The sequence below is a fragment of the Rhodofomes roseus genome (genome assembly GCF_022264815.1).
Source record: "Rhodofomes roseus strain CIRM-BRFM 1785 chromosome Unknown C8Q71scaffold_1, whole genome shotgun sequence".
Classification (NCBI taxonomy): Eukaryota; Fungi; Basidiomycota; class Agaricomycetes; order Polyporales; family Fomitopsidaceae; genus Rhodofomes; species Rhodofomes roseus.
Window position 1 is genome coordinate 2,042,628 of NW_025952957.1, and position 17,486 is coordinate 2,060,113.

Below are 17,486 nucleotides of genomic sequence, written 5' to 3' on the forward strand. Positions count from 1 at the left end.
AGAGGTAAGTCATGTCTCGTATGTACAGAATCGTAAGAGTCGTTCCAAGATTAAGGATAGGTAATGTTCCTGTATACAAGTACAGAGTATGGTGAAGGGTCCTGTTCCAGTGGCCGTTGGGGGAGGGGAAATGTCCGGACAATGCAGTGGTATCTGCCACGTATCGATGTGGATGCAGTTGCTCAGAGGCGAGCGTGTTTTGTTTTTGGAAGTGGCTGTCGTATCGTTTGGGTTCGTTATGAGACCCGTCATCCATCAAGCTTCAAGCTTCGAGCCTAGCAAGATGTCTGCGTTGCTATCAGACTCGTTTAGCGGGGCACAACCGTGACCTCACAACAGCACGCACCAAGGCATATGACGCTTTATAGCCAGAGCATCCGCTTCCATCCTGTCACGCCCGAGGGTAGGCTGTTCCTGCGCTTTCGCGCGGGTGCGGTCTGTTCGTTTGATGCCACTGGGCGCAGCAGCCGCCAGAGGTCTTCGTACATCGCGAACGATTCGCGCGGAGAATGGGAGGTCGCAACCAGAGCGAACGGGTTGGACGTAGTGGAGGGCGTAGAGAAGAGTGATGAGGATGGGCCACCGATTTGGCAAGACATGTTGTGCAGGAGAGGGAAGCGTGACGTGAAGGAGTGCGGCTTGAAGCGGTGAACTCGTCGCAGACGAGTGGTCGGATACTCACGCTGGAGCTGGTCTGCCATCGACTCATTCGAGCCCTTTTATACCGCAGGCGCAAAGTACAAGAGCAAGGATTTTGCCTATTTGGGCGAGGGTAGCAACATGGACCCACAAGGAGTGCTGTTTTAGTGCAATGCAATGTTCCTCGCGTTGCCAAGGACAATGTACTCGGGCGGACTTCCCGCCATATCAAGCACTTCGATCTCTTGTATGCGCAACGAGTTGTACCCTTCCTACACGGAGATAGAGCGACAACGGCTTCGAACGCAGAAGGACAAGGCAGCCAAGAACAACGGCTGGGCGTCTCTACCCGGGACGCGTCGTGACGCGTCAATACAAGCGCGTCTTGATCGCGACCGCGTTGTGTGTTTCTGTTTGGTTCGAGCGTCTCAAGATGCACCCAACGCCGACGGAGCACTTTGGCATTGCTGTCAAGTCTCGACTAACTTCTAACCGGCCTTCGTCCGACCTGCATCGGTGTGCACAACTGGCGTGTCACCGCGGCCACATCGGTGCTCACACATCGAACTCGGTACAGTAAGCCCATACGCCTAATTTTCTGCGTATAAAACCTGTTTCGCCAACTAATTGATGTTGAACGAGCGCCCCAAGCACGTAGGGCCGACGCGCCGTTCAACTTCAAGATTCTGTCATGTACCACTAAAGTACACCCCGTCTTTCGGCCCTTGGCATCATGATGCGTAGGTGGCTGTGTAGTATAATGCTAAGCAATGGAGGAGACTGATCGGCGCACATAGGTTGTACCGGGTGAAACGGCGAGCCCCATGATTGCTCGTTGACAGTTGCGTGTAACAGCGGATTCCGAGGGCCGCACTGAGAATCGTCGATCCGCCGGGCCCACACAGGCCTCAGTCTGACTCTCAGCCTGCCTGACGGTGCTACTACTGGGGTACTACTTTGCTGTGAGCAATGTGCAACCGGTTACCGGGCCAAAACCGGGCTGTCATTTTGTTGCCATCTGCCGAGGGACATGAAATGTCTGTCATCGAACCGGCTGTTGCCTCACGTGTCGGACACATTCCGTCCACTCTCCAGGCGGGCCGCCCGTTCACCGGGGTAGCAATCCTCTCACACAACCTGCTGCACACGCATGTGCTCTGCCTATCTGGTGCAGTCCGTCTTCTGGTTTGTTCTTTGGAAGGTTATACTTACCCCTGGACCATGCCTCGTCCTTACAGGGAACCCCGTGAGCCTGGAGGCGGTCTCGTCACCGGAAGGCAGCAATTCACCGCATGAGTCGATCGGTGGATACGCATGCCACACAGGTTCACACTAGTCCCATGATCGATGTCACAACCGGCGCTGTCAAACCTACCTTCCACTCAGCAGGATATAAGGTTGACAGCGCGGACGTCTTTCGTCATTCATCCCAACTTTGCTGTAACGATGCGCCTGTTGGTCCTGGGTGCCGCCTTATTGCTGCCCGCTGTCAGCTCAGCGCTGAGCTGGACCGCGACGCCGTTCAGTCCCCCTTCTTATCCCCTTGCAGTCCGTTCTCCGTACCTCTCTGCATGGCTTCCTCAAGGAAGCGGTACGGCCTTGAATGGGGCTTGGCCTCAATTCTGGACCGGTTCTGTATGCCTTCGTAACATCCGCATATATGTGCCCTGCGTACTCATATTTTGAAATCTAGACACTTGGATGGGCGGGCTTCGTGAACGTGGATGGCTCATCCTATAGCTTCCTCGGCGATCCAGCTGTATCTGGCGCAACCTTCTCGAAGGCTACACAGAAGAGTGCAGAGGTAAGGCTTGCTTGATATGGTAGACTTCTGATGTTCACACTGTTGCAGTTTACTAGCACTCAAAGTACTTTCGTATTGACAGCAGGAGGGATCGACCTGACCGTCACCTTCCTTAGCCCTGTGGAGGTAAACACATCTTCGCCGTGAATTTGTTCATCCGACCCTGATCATGCCACCCGTCAGCCGAGCGATCTGCTGAACCAATCTATTCCTTTCTCGTACCTGGCTTTGTCTGCAGCTTCTAATGACGGCAGCTCGCACAGCGTGTCTGTGTACTCAGACATCAGTGCAGAGTGGGTAACTGGCGATGACTCCCTCACGGCGAACTGGTCCACAACGACTGGTGATACAATTTTCCATCAAGTACAACTTGAGGATCAGACCGAGTTCGGCGAGATCAACGACCACACTCAACGTGAGCTTTGCAATAGCCGCTTTGTCGGCCTGTCATTCTGATGAGCATCACAGAGGGATCCGCATATTACGCAACCCTCAACGTACGTATCTCTAGACAACATGTACAATGTCGAGCTTGCTTGCTGACCGATCTCTTCCAGACCAATGGCGTTACCCACCAGACTGGTCAGGACATAGTCGTCCGTGCGCAGTTCATCAACAAGGGTGTACTCGCGAACTCGCAGGACACGAGCTTCCGTGCTGTTTCGGACGAGTGGCCCGTCTTCGCTCTGGCGCACGACCTCGGCACCGTCTCTGGGACCTCTGCTACCGTCGTATACGCTATCGGCCATGTCCGCGACCCTGCGATTCAATACATCATCGCGGATAATCAGATCCAGCAGCGGAACCTATACTTCTGGAGCCGATTCTCGTCGGTGACGGATGTGGTATGTGTCGCGCTGTTCACATTCGCCTCGTCTCACTGATTTCTCAAAATAGTTGTCGACATTCTTGGGAGACTACGAGAACGCGCTTGCTAGGGCGAATGCCTTTGATGCGCAGATCAGCTCAGACGCGTCCAGCATCTCGTCTGACTACGCTGAATGGGTCGCGCTGTCTGTGCGCCAGGCATTCGGTGCCATTGAGTTCACGATCTCGAAGGACAGCTCTGGCAATTTCAACACATCTGACATTTTGACATTCATGAAGGGTGAGTTCAATGTTCGTGGCCCCATATCCATATCTGATATATTGCTTTCTCGGTAGAAATCTCGAGCGACGGGGTAAGTGGCGATGTGTGCAGGATATAGCCTCTGCCTCACAGATCGGTCTACAGAATGTCAACACGGTCGATGTCATCTACCCCTCTTGGCCCATCTTCTTGTACACGAACCCTGCGATCGGGAAATACCTCCTCCTGCCTCTATTCGAGTACCAGGCAACTGGACAGTACCCGAACGGATGGTCAGTCCACGATATGGGTTCGTCGCTCTCACGTCATCTTAGCTAGAAATATACCAATTTATCACCCCCACAGGCGCACACTACCCGAACGCGACGGGACATAATGACGGTAAGGAGGTTGTTGTTGGTGGTAGACGTTCGTGACCGAGGTTCACAGGCAACGACGAGCCGATGCCACTCGAAGAGAGCGGCAACATGCTCATCATGACTCTGAGCTACGTCCAGGCAGCCAGCGACACCTCGTTGATCACTTCATACGTAAGCATCGCTGACCTTGGTATGCTTAAGTTGGCTTAATCTCCCTCTGTGCAGTACAAGCTCCTCGACCAGTGGACGCAATACCTCATCCAGGAAGCGCTCATCCCGGCGAACCAGATCAGTACTGATGACTTCGCCGGTTCGCTCGCCAACCAGACGAACCTCGCTATCAAGGGTATCATCGGTATCCGGGCGATGGCGGAATTGGCAAACCTCGTTGGCAACAGCGACGAGAGCTCCAACTACACCGTAAGTTGTCGCTGCTTGTGGAATGATGTGTCTTCGGCATATCTGACGTGTATATGATATAGTCAATCGCGTCGTCATATGTCACACAGTGGCAGGGCTTCGCGACATCGTCAGATGGAAAACACTTGACACTCAACGTGAGTCGTCCCTACAATCATGCCGTTTAATTTGACTTATAAATTGCGTCAGTACAACAACGACTCAAGGTTGGTACAATCAGCTTCCGTCTCGGTGATATGCTCACATAGCCTGTTACAGCTGGGGCCTTACCTACAACATGTGGGCCGACAAGCTTCTGAAGCTGAACCTTATTCCGGAGTCGGTGTATGAGATGCGTGAGTGCCTACATATCCTACGAATTGTTAGATTGTCTCACTTTCCACAGAGACGGCATGGTACACAACTGTAGAAGGTGCGAAGCACAGAACTTATTGTCTGATTGACAGCAAAATACTGACGTGTTTTGAATAGCTCAATATGGTGTGCCTCTGGACACGCGGTACGTCTTGTTCCGCAATTGTAGTGTGCACTATCTAACAGCATAACAGGCACACGTACACCAAGACAGGCGAGTCGCGTGGCAAATGTGTGCCCTTCCAGACGTTAACACCCATTCCTCGTATCCCACAGACTGGCAGACCTACACGGCCGGCATCGTGACAGACACGACAGTCAGGGACACGTTCATCAGCGCCCTCAACGCATATGCCGCCGACGGAGAGAACAACGCACCCCTCAGCGATCTCTACTACACTACGAACGGCGAGGTGTACCAGTTCCGCGCTCGCCCGGTCGTTGGTGGCCATTTCGCCTTGGTCAGTGATCCCACATACCTCCGCACCCGCCGAGTATTGACCTGAGGCATCGCAGCTTGCACTTCAAGCGGCAGAATCGAGCGTAAGCAACACCACAGGAGGTATCTACTCTAATGGCACTGTTGACGCGTCGTCGGGCTCTAGGCTTGATGTGTGGCGTGCAAGCGGTGCCCTCGGCGTTGTCTGCCAGCTCGCCGTGGCGTTCGCGATGTCGTAATCACGAGCTACCCCTCACCGAGTACGTCGTTGGACGCTGCATTATTTATTGGAATGTATGGAAATACTGTCAACTACTAACTGGGACTTGCGATCCGCGACACGAACTGCTACGACGTGAGTGCCGTTCAGTGACTGACTGATGTCCTGTGGAAGTGCTGACCGCTGCCGCTAGTATATCGTATAAACTGTGTATAGTAGTTTGAGTGCACGAAATCAAAGAACACTGAACGAGGAACATGATCCAGATGTCTCAGGACGTAGACGCGCCATCCGATACAGTGATGAAGGTTCGTTCTGCAGCTTCTGCTCGCCCGCCTGCTCGGTGGAACGGTCACGTGTTTCGCGATGAGCCGACGAGACAGACTTGGGATCGCGCCCGTCAGCCACCGACGCGGCTGTCTGACCCCGCTGCCGCCCGGTTCGCATCCCCCACCTCACCCCCTTCCAGACACGTTTCCCACCACTCTCCACTCCATGCCTAAACGACCCCGCAGTCTCTCCCCAAACATGCGCTCAGCTGCTGCCGTGCCGCCGCCGACCAAGAAGACGCGTCAGGACGCCAAGTTCTTGCCCAATAAGATCGCGACGGCAGAGACGGCGGGGAAGGTTGACAGAGACCCTCCGCTGGCTAAGCTCATGAATGCGATGAAGCATGCTAACAAGCACCCCGCGAAGGGGGAGGCTGTCGTGTACTGGATGAGGATGGAAGACCTGCGGAGTATGTAGTTGAACGTCCCTGGAGTCCCGATTGTTGATCTCGTGTCGCGCGTGCATAGTCACGGATAACAGAGCCCTTGCGTTGGCCTCGAAGCACGCTCAGCAGGATGGGGTTCCTCTGCTCACGCTCTTCGTCTTGAGTCCGCAGGACTACGTTGCTCATGACCGGAGCGCACGCAGGATCGACTTCACTCTGCGTAACCTGCAGTCTATAAGGGTACGCGCGTCACTGTGCACGGTTCTCCCAAGTAACATCCACTTACATATTACACGCCAGTCTTCTCTGGCTGATAAGCACATCCCGCTCTACACGACGTCCCATACTCCACGGACGACTCTGCCGGATTACGTACTGTCCCTCCTGAAGCAGTGGAAGGCAACGACGCTCTTCGCGAACATCGAGTATGAGGTCGACGAATTGCGGAGGGACATCAAGCTGTGCGAGCTGGCGAAGAAAGACGGAGGGATCGCTTGCACCTTTGTCCATGACAGATGCATTATCCCACCCGGTCAGGTACTCACCAAGGATGAGAGAGGCTACACAGTACGAGCACAGGACCAGCAATTTCTGAGTAGCTGCTGACGCCGTACTGCAGGTCTACTCTCCTTTCCTGCGCTCCTGGATCCCGCACTTGACGCCTAAAGGGAAGGACAGCCCGATCGCCTGCGCCCCCGATCCGGCGAGCAACACTCCCTCTGTTCGGGACCATCCCGTGTACGGCCCGCTCTTCGACAACACCGTCCCCGATGAAGTGGAAGGCTTCACGATGGACGACGCCGAGGAAAGGGAGAGGATCCGGATGTGCTGGCCCGCTGGAGAAGAAGCTGCGAGGCTGATGCTCGATCGCTTCCTCCACACCATGTCGCGCTCCTCGCAGCTAGGTGCCGTAGATCCGCTCTCGGAGGGCGCCAAGGTCCCTACCAAGAATCCTAACAAGGACAGCCGTGTTGGCAAGTACAAGGATGAGAGGGACAGGCTCGACGCCGACACGACTAGCCGTCTGAGGTGAGTCGCGTCGCTCAGGACAATGTAGGACTGGTGGTTGAGGTGATCTTGCAGTCCCTACCTGGCAGCCGGTATCATATCCGCTCGTACATGTGTCCGTGCCACCACTGAGCTCTCCGCCAACAAGAAGATAGACGTCAGTCGGGACACGGGCATCGGTCGCTGGAACCAGGAGATCGGTGAGTCAAGAGCATAGTATGCATGTTTTTATCCCAACCATTGTCTCGTCGCATAGCTTGGCGCGACTTCTACAATCACGTCCTCGCGCTCTTCCCTCGTGTGTCGATGGGCCGCCCATTCCAAGAGAAGATGGCCAACGTCAAGTGGGAGTCCGAGACCCGCGACGGCCACTTGCAGGCCTGGAAAGACGGCCGGACGGGTGTGCCGATTGTGGACGCGGGAATGCTCCAGGCCAAGACCATGGGCTGGATGCACAACCGCGTGCGGATGATCGCCGCCATGTACCTGACGAAGGATCTCATGATCGACTGGCGACTCGGAGAGAAGGTAAGTACATATGCAAGCCGCATGAATAAGACGGGGATGAACCTGGCTGTAGTACTTCATGGAGATCCTCATTGACGGTGACCTTGCGTCAAACAACGGCGGATGGCAGTGGAGCGCCAGCACTGGCGTTGATCCCGCCCCCTACTTCAGGATATTCAACCCGTATACGCAGAGCCACAAGGTGTGTAGCCACCCGTCTTCGCGCATCCATATCCGACATCCCTCGACGCACAGGTCGATCCGACGGGAGAGTACATCCGTACCTTCGTACCGGAACTGGCGAAGCTACGGGGTGAAGGTGAGGGTCCGCTCGGATGGTTGTGTTGAGCGGAAGAATATCTGACCCGCACCTGGGTAGAGCTTCACAAACCGCCGCCGGGTCTGGCGGACAAGCTCGGATATCCCAGGCCGTTGGTGGACCATGACGAAGCGAGGAAGCGCGCGATTAGGCGGTACAAGAATCCCGGGGAGGAATGAGCGCCGTCATGGCATAGTCTACTGTACTATGTACATGGCAATGTATCGGCGAACTTCCCTTGGCTGCATGAGTAGATGGGGGTCATCATGAGGCCGTGTGGTGCTTCATAGGCCTTCGACCCCGCGCCATACCGACAGAAGCACGGATATGCCAGTGGGCGATCATATCAGCCCTGCACCAAGGCGCTCTTTGAACTTGTGAATTGTGGGGTAGCCTGGTCTCGTGCGAATGTGATTCAAAGCAAGGGAGCCACCTGTAGAAGTCGGTGGCGCCGCTGGTACTGACGAGACGTAGACATCCGAGAGTCGCCTGGCTTGCAGCGGCAGCCAGGTCTTCAGCCATCCGCCTGGCGGGCCTCGCGCGGACCGTGGGCGTCCAGAGCCGCCGCGGTCTAGGCGAGGGCGGCCAAATGCGGAATGTGGCCTGCCGGATCGGGCAAGTGAGTAGAATCCCAGATCTGGTGGAGCGGCAGACCCAGAGAGTATCCGTCTCCGCACCCAGCCGTCTCCGACGTCCCCTGTACTCCACTCCCGCAGAGCGAGCCAGACCGCCCTTCGCCGTTTCCGCAAACACTATATATATGGCCATGGCTTCCCCATACTTCCTCATACCACGACTCACGAACACTTACGTTTACTTCACATCCACAACTTCGCTAGAATGCTCAGCACTTCCTTCCCGAGCCCTGCGCACTTGGCTCTCTCCGACAGCGAGAGGGCCGCCCACCCCAACTCCTTCGTCTCCGAGGTCGACAACGCCGTCCTCCCGCGTGTGCGCTTCCACCACACCGGCGACGTCTATGTCCGCGGCATCCAAGTGCTCGCCTTCTGCCGCACCATCGCCTCGCCGGAGTTCGAGTCCATCGCCCGCCAGGTGCGCAGGCTGGATATGGACTTCGAAGACGTGCGGCCCACACGAGCTGGACTCGAAATGGTCGCGAACGCCCTCGCCGCGATGTCCAACCTCGACGAGCTCGTCCTCCTCGGACTACCCTCCCGCGAGGCCGACGGCTGGGTCCTCCGCAAGGTCACCGGCAGGCTGCGGCTCTTCTGCACGAACCTCTCGATCGTCTCGTGGGACATGCTCGACTTCCTTCGCAGGCAACAGGACATCGTCCACCTGGGCACCCGCTCGCCCCCAGCGTCGGAGGCCCCGATGAGGAACGCATACCAGCACATGCCCTTCCCCACGGATGTCGTCCCCCGCCTGCGCACGCTCGACTCCCCCGCGCCCGTGCTCCTGTCGCTGCAGGCAGCGTCGCCGCCGACAAGGCCGCTCACGCACATGCGCATCGACCTCAACAAGCTCCACCCCAACGTCGAGAGCGAGGCGCTGAAGGCGCTGGCTGCCTTCAGCTCCACGGTCAAGCGTCTCAGCTTGTGCCGCAGCGCCCTCCGACTGTCGCCTGCGTCGGATCGCTCAGGAGCGATGTGCATGGCATCGGTCATCAACCGCATCGCGATGAACAGGCGGTGGGCGAAATTGGAGTTTCTCGAGATGCGCGATGAATCTTACGATGCAGTGAGTATAACGTCATGCCTGTCACTGCACCTATGCTCACCGCACTGCCAGTCTGCCATCCCTGGTCTCTCCCAGGCAATCTCACGGTGCTGCCCCGCCGTTGAGACCATCGTCTGGGCACCCTCGACCCATCCTGCAGGCAGTACGGCGTCAGCGGCGTGCATCGCGATCATCTTTTTCACCTTCTCTCGCCACCTCCGCCAGTTCATCTTTCTCGATGACGCCAGTGACCCCGCAAACAAGAAATACCTGTCGGTCGCGAAGCAGCAGGGTGGCGAGCTCCGGGCAGTGCCCGTAGGGGCAACGGAAGTGGAGGGGATGTGGAAACAGTCATGAGAAGAACATACGAGAAGCAACAGGAAATGGGCATAGAACACACTGTAATTGTGTACCTCGTAGAGCATATTAATGGGTTTTTGGCGTCATGCGTTATTCACTGCTGTGCGCGATGAAGCTCGCGGCTTGATGCCATGCACCGAGTCGTGTCACATCCTGCGAGAGCCATTCAATGTCATTATCATAATCCTGAGACTGAGTGAACATGCGACGAATCAGGTCTAACGGACACATTATTCGTCGATATCGAAGTCAGAGTCATCATCTTGCCGTCCTCGAATGTGCTGTCGCACACTGGGTGTTGCGCCGTACACGATGTTCGATGAACCGCCCTGCTGCTCTTTCTTCAAGACCCCTACAACGAGATGATGAACGGAGAGACATGGCATTCAAACCTTGACACTCACCGCAATTCAGAAGACGCCATTCCAGCGTCGCCGTCTCGAATTTATCATCATTGCCAACGTCTTCGAAACCGATCAGGCTGGGTTGTATCAGTACGTGCCCGGCCAAGCGTAGTGAGGATGACTTGCCGATCCGTCGCCACTCCGTTTACGAAGCAGACTACGCAGGGCAGGACTTTGACGCCAAGTTTCTCTACGAGCCACGGGACGTTCTCGACGAATACGCGGAGGAACCGCGTGCCGAAGTATTTCGGTGCGAGGGTCTGTATGATACGGTCAGGCAAAGATGTGTGCATGTTAGACTCGAGGTGACACACAGCGAGATGTTTGTCCATGATCTGACACCGCTTGAAGTCGGTGTGGAAGAAGTGGATGATGCATCGCTTCTCTTGGCTACATGCAAGTGAGCAGACAGACCTTGCAGCGTAGACAGAGGTTACGTACGCGCTGACTCGAATGACTTGCTTCTCATCCACGATCTCTTGATATTGACCGTGCCCGCTCGACTTCATCTGCTGCAGGCGTTCCATCCTAGGCGAGGAGGAACAGATCGTCAGCACGTTGCACGTACGTACGGAAGTCATCGTGGATTCGAAGGACAGTGGAAGCACCTCACTCTGCCTTCAACCGCTGGAGCCCCTGCTCCCTGAGCTCGATGTTCGAGTCGTTCTCGATCTCATCCTCCAGCTGTGCGAAGAGCTCCTCGTCGTCGAGATCGGAGTGGTCATCGCCGTCCCTCCTTGACGCGGACGACTGCTGCGTTATGCGGGACGTAAGTGTGTTGATCTTGGCGTCGGTGGTAGACATGGTGGTAGCAGATTTTGACGAGCCTGGGGTGTAAGTCGGAGGCAGGTCGAGGTCCGCGTCCAAGCGATCCTCATGTGGCAGTCGATGTACGCGCCTCGGGCATGGCTCGGGGGGCTCTTTCGATCGCAGCGATGTCATCGCTCAGCGCTCAGCACTTGCCATCCCTCCTCACCACTCACCTGCAAGCAGCTTGCTCTGCGCTGCCCAGTCATCCATCGAACACAAGGCCGCCATGAAGCTCATCGGTAAACATATCGACAAAGACCGCTCAGTCCGTGCGCTTAGTCCACGATTGCTCGCACCACAGGAGCTCATGCACACATAGGGCCATGTTGCGCTGCGTCCTGAGGACGACGAGGATATGTGGCATCTCTACAACCTCATCTCGGCGGTGAGCTATACTGCGAATAATCATGGGTCTCAGTGTTTTGACGGCCCACCAGGGTGACCGTGTCCGAGCACCTGCCATCCGCCGAGTGCAGAATGTATCTGCAACGGGGTCGACCGAGTCGCACCGCGTCCGGCTGAATCTCACCCTTGCCGTCACCCGCGTTACCTGGTCCCCGGCTACTGCAGCCGCCCCTGGTGACCCGTCGTCTGCGAATACCTCGAGCGGCGGAGGCGAAGCGACCGCGTCGCTGCAGATCGCAGGGCAGGTCGCGGAGGAGAACCAGCACGTGAAGATGGGCGCATTCCATACGCTCGACGTTGAGGTGAATCGGGACGTGCGGATTGTAAAGGAGGAAGGGGGCTGGGATAGCATTGCTCTTGGTCGAGTGCAAGAGAGCTGTGTCCCAGGGCGGGGCGCTGAAGTCGCCGCTGTGGTCTGCGGGGAGGGTCAGTGACTGCTCTGCCTACATAGATGCATCTCCCCTGACTGTGCTGGCCCAGGTACCGCAATCTTCTGCCTCCTCTCCGAACACATGACCGTCATCCTCCAACGCCTCGAAGTCCCCATTCCGCGCAAGATCGCGACCGGCAGCTCCGCGCACGAGAAGGGCCTGACCAAGTTCTACACATCTCTCTACGCATCATTCCTCCGGCACATACCCTATTCCAACCCCGGACTGCGCGCCATCGTCATCGCGTCTCCGGGCTGGGTGCGCGACGCCGTTCTCGACTACATCATGGCGGAGGCCAGTCGCACTGGGAACAAGCCCCTCATGGGCTCGCGGAACAAGTTCCTGAAGGTGCATGTGAACAGCCCACATGTGCACAGTCTAGTGGAAGTGCTCAAGAGTCCGGAAGTACGTTGGGCATGTTCGGACCTCTGGGTGTTCACTAACCATTGTTCCGTCAGATCATCTCGCAGCTGAAGGAGACGAAGTTTGCGAGGGAGGGTATTATGCTTGACAAGTACGTTCAGACGATTACTCATATTCAGGAGTCACTGACCTGAAATTGTCCAGGTTCTTCAAGATGTTAGGCACAGACGAGATGCGTGCTTGGTATGGCTCAGACCATGTCGCCCTTGCAGTAGACCGAGGTGCCGTCGGGACACTGTTGATATCTGATGAGCTATTTCGGTGTGTTCATTGCCATCCCTGTGCACAGACTGTATCGTTGAACTGTGCATGCAGAGCGAGTGAGGCGGAGCTGAGGAAGAAGTATGTCAGGCTCGTGGAGAACGTCCGACAACGCGGCGGTGAGGTCTTGATCTTCTCAAGCATGCATGAGTCTGGGCAGCGTGAGTCTGCTCATCGTTCTCGCTCAGTTCGCATACACTGACGTGCAATCATGTGTCACAGAATTGAACCAGCTAACGGGCATTGCGGCCATATTGACGTACCCGCTGGACATTGAAGTAGTGGAGGCGGAAGAACGGGAAGCCAAAGAAGAGGAGGAGCGAAGGAAAGCAGAAGAGAACGGTGAAGTGGAAGCGTCGAGTTGATCCTCAACGTTGCCGAGGTTTCGTCAATGGAAATTTCATCCCATGTATCGATAGAGAACAAATTGGATAGTGTAGCAGAATTGATACATGTTTTCTATGCTACGGATATCGAAGCAGTCCGGCTTCTGGTCACGGATACAAGGCACCAGTACTATACAACTATTTTGACGTCTTGCTCAGCTACTGCAACGGATATGACTCTGGCCAATTTCATGCCCGGATTCGTTCTTCATACGCTGCCCATCCCTCCTTGCGGTATCTCTCTGCCTGCGCCTTTACCTCCTCATCGCCGCCCTTCCCGTAGATCCCCCTCCCAACAATGATCACATCGCACCCGCTCTCAAACACCACCTCCCTCGGCGTCCTGTACTGCTGGCCCATCGCGTCACCTTTACTGTCCAGCCCCACGCCAGGCGTCAAGATCAAGAAGTCCTCGTCATTGTCCTCCGACATGCGGCGCATGGCGATGAACCCGATGACGAAGTCGCGGTGCGCGCGGGCGATCTCGACCGCCTGCGCGGTGTACGCACCCGTGGCGAGGTTGCCCTTCGTGCTCATCTCGGCGAGGAGCAGGAGCCCGCGCCCGAGTGGCTGGCCGACGGAGGCGAGCCCGGTGACGATGCCTGGCCCGGGAACTGGGTGCGCGTTGGTGATGTGCGACCAGGAGGAGATGCGGTAGACGCCGGAGGAGTACTGCAGAGCGACGGTGTTGCCTGAGTTCCGGGGCTGAGCGTGAATGGATTGATGCGCATGGAGGGAGCACATACCGATGTCGGCGAACTTCCTGTCCTCGAAGATGAGAAAGTCGTGTTTCATGCTCAGTTCCTTGAGGCGATCTATCAGAGAAGGCTCAAAGTCCTCAACCACGTCGATATGCGTCTTTCATGACACAAACCCAGTCAGGTCACTGGAGTCGCGCTCATAGCAGTCCATTCACCTTGACAAGGCAGATGTACGGCCCCACAACGTCGATGATCCTGAGGAAGTCCGCTTGCTTGGTGACGTCTACGCTGACGCATAGGTTGCTCTTTTTGCGCTCAATGGTCTCGAGCAATGCTTTCGCTGCAGGGTTTGCGTGTTTCGACGCCCTCTGGGCGTATGTTTGCTTTTGTACCGAAGGCATGATAGGTCACGGGCGTGGCAGTGGACTGCACTGGGGCGGTTCTTAGCAGCGTATGGCTGTTTGTTAACATGTCTGTCAGACTGGAATGAGAGACAGCAGTTGTATTCACGGACCAGATGAGCCCGAGGGCGGAGGAGAGTCGGGACGGCGGACTTGGAGGCGGCTGCAGAGGTCGTCGAGATCAGATCTCAGGCGATCTCACCTCGATCACCTTGAGGATCTCTCGGCAAGCGCCCATTTTGCGCGCTCTCACTCCGACTATGTCTTCCTCACCGAAAATCCGTCCCCGTGAAGAGGACGACGACCTCGAACGCTCGCCGAAGAGGACGAAGGTTGAAAACGAACTGGCTGAGGATGCTGCCATGGACACGTCGGAAGACGCGGAGGACGCGAACGCCGTAGCGGAACCATCCTCGGAGAGCGCGAAAGCAGACGAAGTCATGCTGCCTCCGAGTCACTCTCTGCTTGGTGTTCCTGCTCCTGAAGTTTGCTCGGATGGGTCCATCCAGCGTATCATGGAGACTGACGTCGGGATCTCGGAGTACATTGGCCACGACGTCCCGAAGATCGAGGGGATTATCAAACAACGGTGCGTGTGATTCGGCATTCGGAAGACATGCATACAAGCCCTGACCTACGTGCCTCAGATTCACGGACTTCCTTGTATATGAGGTAGATTTGGACAGCAACGTGATTCATCTCAAGTCGTTGGACAAGCCGGAATCCTCTCCCAAAAAGAAAGACGAGGCCAATGATGGCGACGCTGTCAATCCAGAAAGGACAACAAACACAGATACAGCGGAAATTCCTGCCGCAAAAGAAGAGACAAAAGAGGAGCCGGCATTAGAAGATGGTAATGGGAAAGCCTCCGGGTCTGGCGACGCACAGGCCGAACCGTCTGGCTCGTCAATTCCGCCGAAGGAGGGCGAGCCTTGGCCTGAGCGATTCACGACCACACTGTCTCCCTTCCTCTCCGAAGACATCATAGCCCGTATCAGAGGGCTATTTTTGGAAGGATCTGAACCACCTTTCCTCAGTGACAGCGGCTGGGGCGGACGCCAAACCAAGCTCGCTGAGGGTGGCGAGAAAGCCGACGATCAAGAGGCGCCAGCAGTAGAAGAACCGCCGATGGAAGAGCCTACTAGAGGTAAAGGACGACGCGGCAGAGGCGGGCGCGGAGGACGTGGAGGGAGAGGAGGAGGGAGAGGTGGTAGACCCGGCAAGAGAGAGGATCATCGCAAAGTGCTGACCGATGTCTGTTTCGCCGTGTTCATTACCGCTTCATGTCAATGGGATCTGACTTTCATGGTGATACTTAGCCTATCTCGTCCAAGGAAACGCGCACCGGGCTGCACAAAGCGATACGAGAGTTGTTTGAGGGGAAACTGGACACTGAGACTGATCTGAGCGCCCCTGCGGCCGACGAGGGCTCTCGGATTGTGATCAAGTGGTCGAAGAGTGGCGGTAGAGGCGGAGGGCGAGGTGGTGGAAGGTCGGGTGAGTCACGCCTTCCTGCTAGCGAAGTTGACGCTCAATAATTGGCAAAGCTCGAGGAGACAGGCCCGAGAGAGGGAGTTACCCTTCATACATTCACTTCACCATGCAGAAGACGAACCGCGATACGCAAGACGCGCTCTCACATCTCTCCCGTGTCTTGCACGTCAACGCCAAGGATCTGTCTGTGGCCGGCACGAAGGACAAGCGCGGCGTGACAGTACAACGCGTCTCACTCCGCAGAGGAAACAAGACAGTAGAGGACGTGTGGACTATGGCGAGCGGCATCAACTCCACCCAGCGGCGGACACGAGAGGACGCGCTGACGAAGCGCGGCGACCGGGGCATCAGGATCGCCGACTTCAACTACCGGAAGGCGAGCCTGGAGCTGGGGATGCTGAAGGGCAACGCGTTCGTCATCACCCTGAGGTATGTAGTCTGTTTTGGTTGCGCATGGATGTTCATTGGGGTTTAGGAACGTGCAAGTCGACTCGATGGAGACACTTGACAGGGCGATGAACATCATGAAGACGAAGGGGTTCATCAACTATTACGGTAGGCTGAGCCTGTACCGCATCCGAGTCTCTCTCATTCATCTCGCACAGGTATGCAGCGCTTTGGTACCGCGTCTATCCCGACACATTCCATCGGCCTCGCGCTCCTGAAGTCCGACTGGCACCGCGCCGTCAACCTCATCCTGCGCAACCGACCGGGGGAGCACCCAGATGTGGTCTCAGCGCGCAACGCCTGGCTCGTCGACGGTGACCTCGAGAGGGCCCTGCAATGCATGCCCCGTCGCGTCGTCGCCGAGCGCTGCATCCTGGAGAGCTACAAGAAACAGGGCGGCGAGACGCGCAATGCCATGGGCGCGCTGTCTACGGTATGTCGCCGAACTGTCATTTTAGTCAGGTGGCGCGCTGACCAGCGTATGATAGATCCCCAAGAACCTCCGTCTGATGTACGTCCATGCGTATCAATCCTATGTCTGGAACGCCATCGTGTCTGAGCGTATCAAGATGCACGGCGCGGACAAGCCTGTGCCTGGAGACTTGGTGTTCGAGGTCGACCCCTCGGAGAAGCCGGACGAAGAGGAGCTTGAAGTGGGTGAGGCGGCCACGCAGGAGAAGGAAGATGGTATGTACATCTACCAGAGGTGGGTCTGCTAAGCTGACTCGTCGTTCATGCAGAAGAGGTATCCACTGACAAGCGGCAGAAACGAGCCAGGAAGCCCTGGCAGCCGCCGAAAGTCAAGACACTGACAGCAGAAGACGTTGACAACTATTCTATCTTCGACGTGATCATGCCTTTACCAGGCAGAGATGTTGCATATCCTGGAGGCGCTCTCGGGGAGCGTTACCGTGAGTTCCTTCGCATGGACGGGCTGGATCCGGATGACTGGGAGCGCAAGCAGAGGTGCGTGGACTTGATGCATATTCAATAATTCATCGTTCATGAAACGTCGAGCAGGGAGTACAGCCTGGGTGGCTCGTACCGTAAGATCCTACACCTACCGAAGGAGCTCTCCTGGTCAGTCTTGCGGTACACTGACCCAGACGTCGCACTGGCACAAGCAGACGAAGACAAGCTCCTAGGCTTCGACCCACCGATGGTCGTTGAGGACGGGAAGTTCATGGCACTGCAAATCAACTTGCAACTCGGAACGGCAGCTTATGCCACCATGGCTTTGCGCGAGGTCACCAAGACGGAAACGAGCTCACATTACCAGTCAAGCTTGACGCTAGCCTCGGAAGACCAGAAGTACAAAACGGCGGTGGACGTCGCAGCGCCGGAGGAGGTGGACGAAAGCTGATGTAGATGTAGATTGTCGTTGTCTGATTAGATTGTACTTGCCAATA

The 17,486-nt window shown here is 56.4% G+C and overlaps 7 protein-coding genes across 7 annotated transcripts; 5 read left to right on the plus strand and 2 right to left on the minus strand.

Moving 5' to 3' along the window:
- The first annotated feature begins 1,693 nt into the window (after nt 1-1,693).
- Nucleotides 1,694-5,484, plus strand: C8Q71DRAFT_35971 (DUF1793-domain-containing protein). The gene is made up of 22 exons (XM_047918064.1): nt 1,694-1,812; nt 1,878-2,274; nt 2,333-2,443; nt 2,492-2,569; nt 2,627-2,858; nt 2,912-2,940; nt 3,001-3,288; nt 3,341-3,551; nt 3,608-3,624; nt 3,678-3,822; nt 3,879-3,914; nt 3,963-4,063; nt 4,118-4,312; nt 4,375-4,449; nt 4,502-4,518; nt 4,571-4,647; nt 4,698-4,724; nt 4,784-4,811; nt 4,861-4,880; nt 4,943-5,127; nt 5,183-5,209; nt 5,272-5,484. The coding sequence occupies exons 2-22, from the start codon at nt 1,987-1,989 to the stop codon at nt 5,275-5,277; spliced, it is 2,193 nt and encodes a 730-aa protein (XP_047785037.1). The 5' UTR covers nt 1,694-1,812; nt 1,878-1,986; the 3' UTR covers nt 5,278-5,484.
- Nucleotides 5,485-5,991: 507 nt separating this feature from the next.
- C8Q71DRAFT_866394 (DNA photolyase) lies at nt 5,992-8,096 on the plus strand (the record flags this gene model as incomplete). The annotated part of the gene is made up of 9 exons (XM_047928281.1): nt 5,992-6,064; nt 6,123-6,280; nt 6,341-6,607; nt 6,660-7,069; nt 7,124-7,248; nt 7,305-7,576; nt 7,629-7,757; nt 7,811-7,874; nt 7,935-8,096. The coding sequence occupies 9 exons, from the start codon at nt 5,992-5,994 to the stop codon at nt 8,051-8,053; spliced, it is 1,617 nt and encodes a 538-aa protein (XP_047785038.1). The 3' UTR covers nt 8,054-8,096.
- Nucleotides 8,097-8,672: 576 nt separating this feature from the next.
- Nucleotides 8,673-10,007, plus strand: C8Q71DRAFT_731834 (uncharacterized protein). The gene has a single exon (XM_047922212.1). It carries the CDS (start codon nt 8,715-8,717, stop codon nt 9,909-9,911), a length of 1,197 nt encoding a protein of 398 aa, XP_047785039.1. The 5' UTR covers nt 8,673-8,714; the 3' UTR covers nt 9,912-10,007.
- C8Q71DRAFT_731835 (GTPase inhibitor) lies at nt 9,947-11,237 on the minus strand. Its single transcript, XM_047922213.1, has 6 exons — nt 10,932-11,237; nt 10,760-10,846; nt 10,633-10,708; nt 10,445-10,578; nt 10,319-10,395; nt 9,947-10,266 (listed from the first exon to the last, which is right to left on the minus strand). The coding sequence occupies exons 1-6, from the start codon at nt 11,120-11,122 to the stop codon at nt 10,145-10,147; spliced, it is 687 nt and encodes a 228-aa protein (XP_047785040.1). The 5' UTR covers nt 11,123-11,237; the 3' UTR covers nt 9,947-10,144.
- A 24-nt stretch (nt 11,238-11,261) lies between these two features.
- C8Q71DRAFT_731843 (pelota) lies at nt 11,262-13,119 on the plus strand. The gene is made up of 8 exons (XM_047922214.1): nt 11,262-11,393; nt 11,448-11,513; nt 11,566-11,959; nt 12,014-12,369; nt 12,423-12,478; nt 12,532-12,648; nt 12,703-12,809; nt 12,871-13,119. Exons 1-8 carry the CDS (start codon nt 11,355-11,357, stop codon nt 13,011-13,013), a joined length of 1,278 nt encoding a protein of 425 aa, XP_047785041.1. The 5' UTR covers nt 11,262-11,354; the 3' UTR covers nt 13,014-13,119.
- C8Q71DRAFT_36159 (Orotidine 5'-phosphate decarboxylase domain-containing protein) lies at nt 13,037-14,346 on the minus strand. The gene is made up of 4 exons (XM_047918072.1): nt 14,250-14,346; nt 13,951-14,192; nt 13,781-13,892; nt 13,037-13,726 (listed from the first exon to the last, which is right to left on the minus strand). The coding sequence occupies exons 2-4, from the start codon at nt 14,134-14,136 to the stop codon at nt 13,224-13,226; spliced, it is 801 nt and encodes a 266-aa protein (XP_047785042.1). The 5' UTR covers nt 14,137-14,192; nt 14,250-14,346; the 3' UTR covers nt 13,037-13,223.
- A 293-nt stretch (nt 14,347-14,639) lies between these two features.
- Nucleotides 14,640-17,413, plus strand: C8Q71DRAFT_866404 (tRNA pseudouridine synthase D; the record flags this gene model as incomplete). Its single annotated transcript, XM_047928282.1, has 9 exons — nt 14,640-14,725; nt 14,784-15,390; nt 15,456-15,633; nt 15,693-16,059; nt 16,106-16,185; nt 16,236-16,510; nt 16,566-16,764; nt 16,818-17,043; nt 17,098-17,413. Coding segments are annotated over 9 exons (2,334 nt in total), but the record flags the coding sequence as incomplete, so codon positions are not given.
- Between the last annotated feature and the right edge of the window lie 73 nt (nt 17,414-17,486).

Coding starts and splice junctions, on each gene's coding strand:
- C8Q71DRAFT_731835 (XM_047922213.1), bottom strand. CDS start 11,122: ATGTCTACCACCGACGCCAAGATCAACACACTTACGTCCCGCATAACG. Junction 10,847..10,931: donor CTCCAGCGGTTGAAGGCAGA/GTGAGGTGCTTC, acceptor CTCCTCGCCTAG/GATGGAACGCCTGCAGCAGA. Junction 10,396..10,444: donor AACGGAGTGGCGACGGATCG/GCAAGTCATCCT, acceptor GATACAACCCAG/CCTGATCGGTTTCGAAGACG.
- C8Q71DRAFT_36159 (XM_047918072.1), bottom strand. CDS start 14,136: ATGCCTTCGGTACAAAAGCAAACATACGCCCAGAGGGCGTCGAAACAC. Junction 13,893..13,950: donor CGTACATCTGCCTTGTCAAG/GTGAATGGACTG, acceptor GTGTCATGAAAG/ACGCATATCGACGTGGTTGA. Junction 13,727..13,780: donor CAGGAAGTTCGCCGACATCG/GTATGTGCTCCC, acceptor CCCGGAACTCAG/GCAACACCGTCGCTCTGCAG.
- C8Q71DRAFT_731843 (XM_047922214.1), top strand. CDS start 11,355: ATGAAGCTCATCGGTAAACATATCGACAAAGACCGCTCA. Junction 11,960..12,013: donor CGCTGTGGTCTGCGGGGAGG/GTCAGTGACTGC, acceptor GTGCTGGCCCAG/GTACCGCAATCTTCTGCCTC. Junction 12,479..12,531: donor GAGGGTATTATGCTTGACAA/GTACGTTCAGAC, acceptor GAAATTGTCCAG/GTTCTTCAAGATGTTAGGCA.
- C8Q71DRAFT_731834 (XM_047922212.1), top strand. CDS start 8,715: ATGCTCAGCACTTCCTTCCCGAGCCCTGCGCACTTGGCTCTCTCCGAC.
- C8Q71DRAFT_35971 (XM_047918064.1), top strand. CDS start 1,987: ATGTCACAACCGGCGCTGTCAAACCTACCTTCCACTCAGCAGGATATA. Junction 2,570..2,626: donor CCTTCCTTAGCCCTGTGGAG/GTAAACACATCT, acceptor GCCACCCGTCAG/CCGAGCGATCTGCTGAACCA. Junction 2,941..3,000: donor CATATTACGCAACCCTCAAC/GTACGTATCTCT, acceptor GATCTCTTCCAG/ACCAATGGCGTTACCCACCA.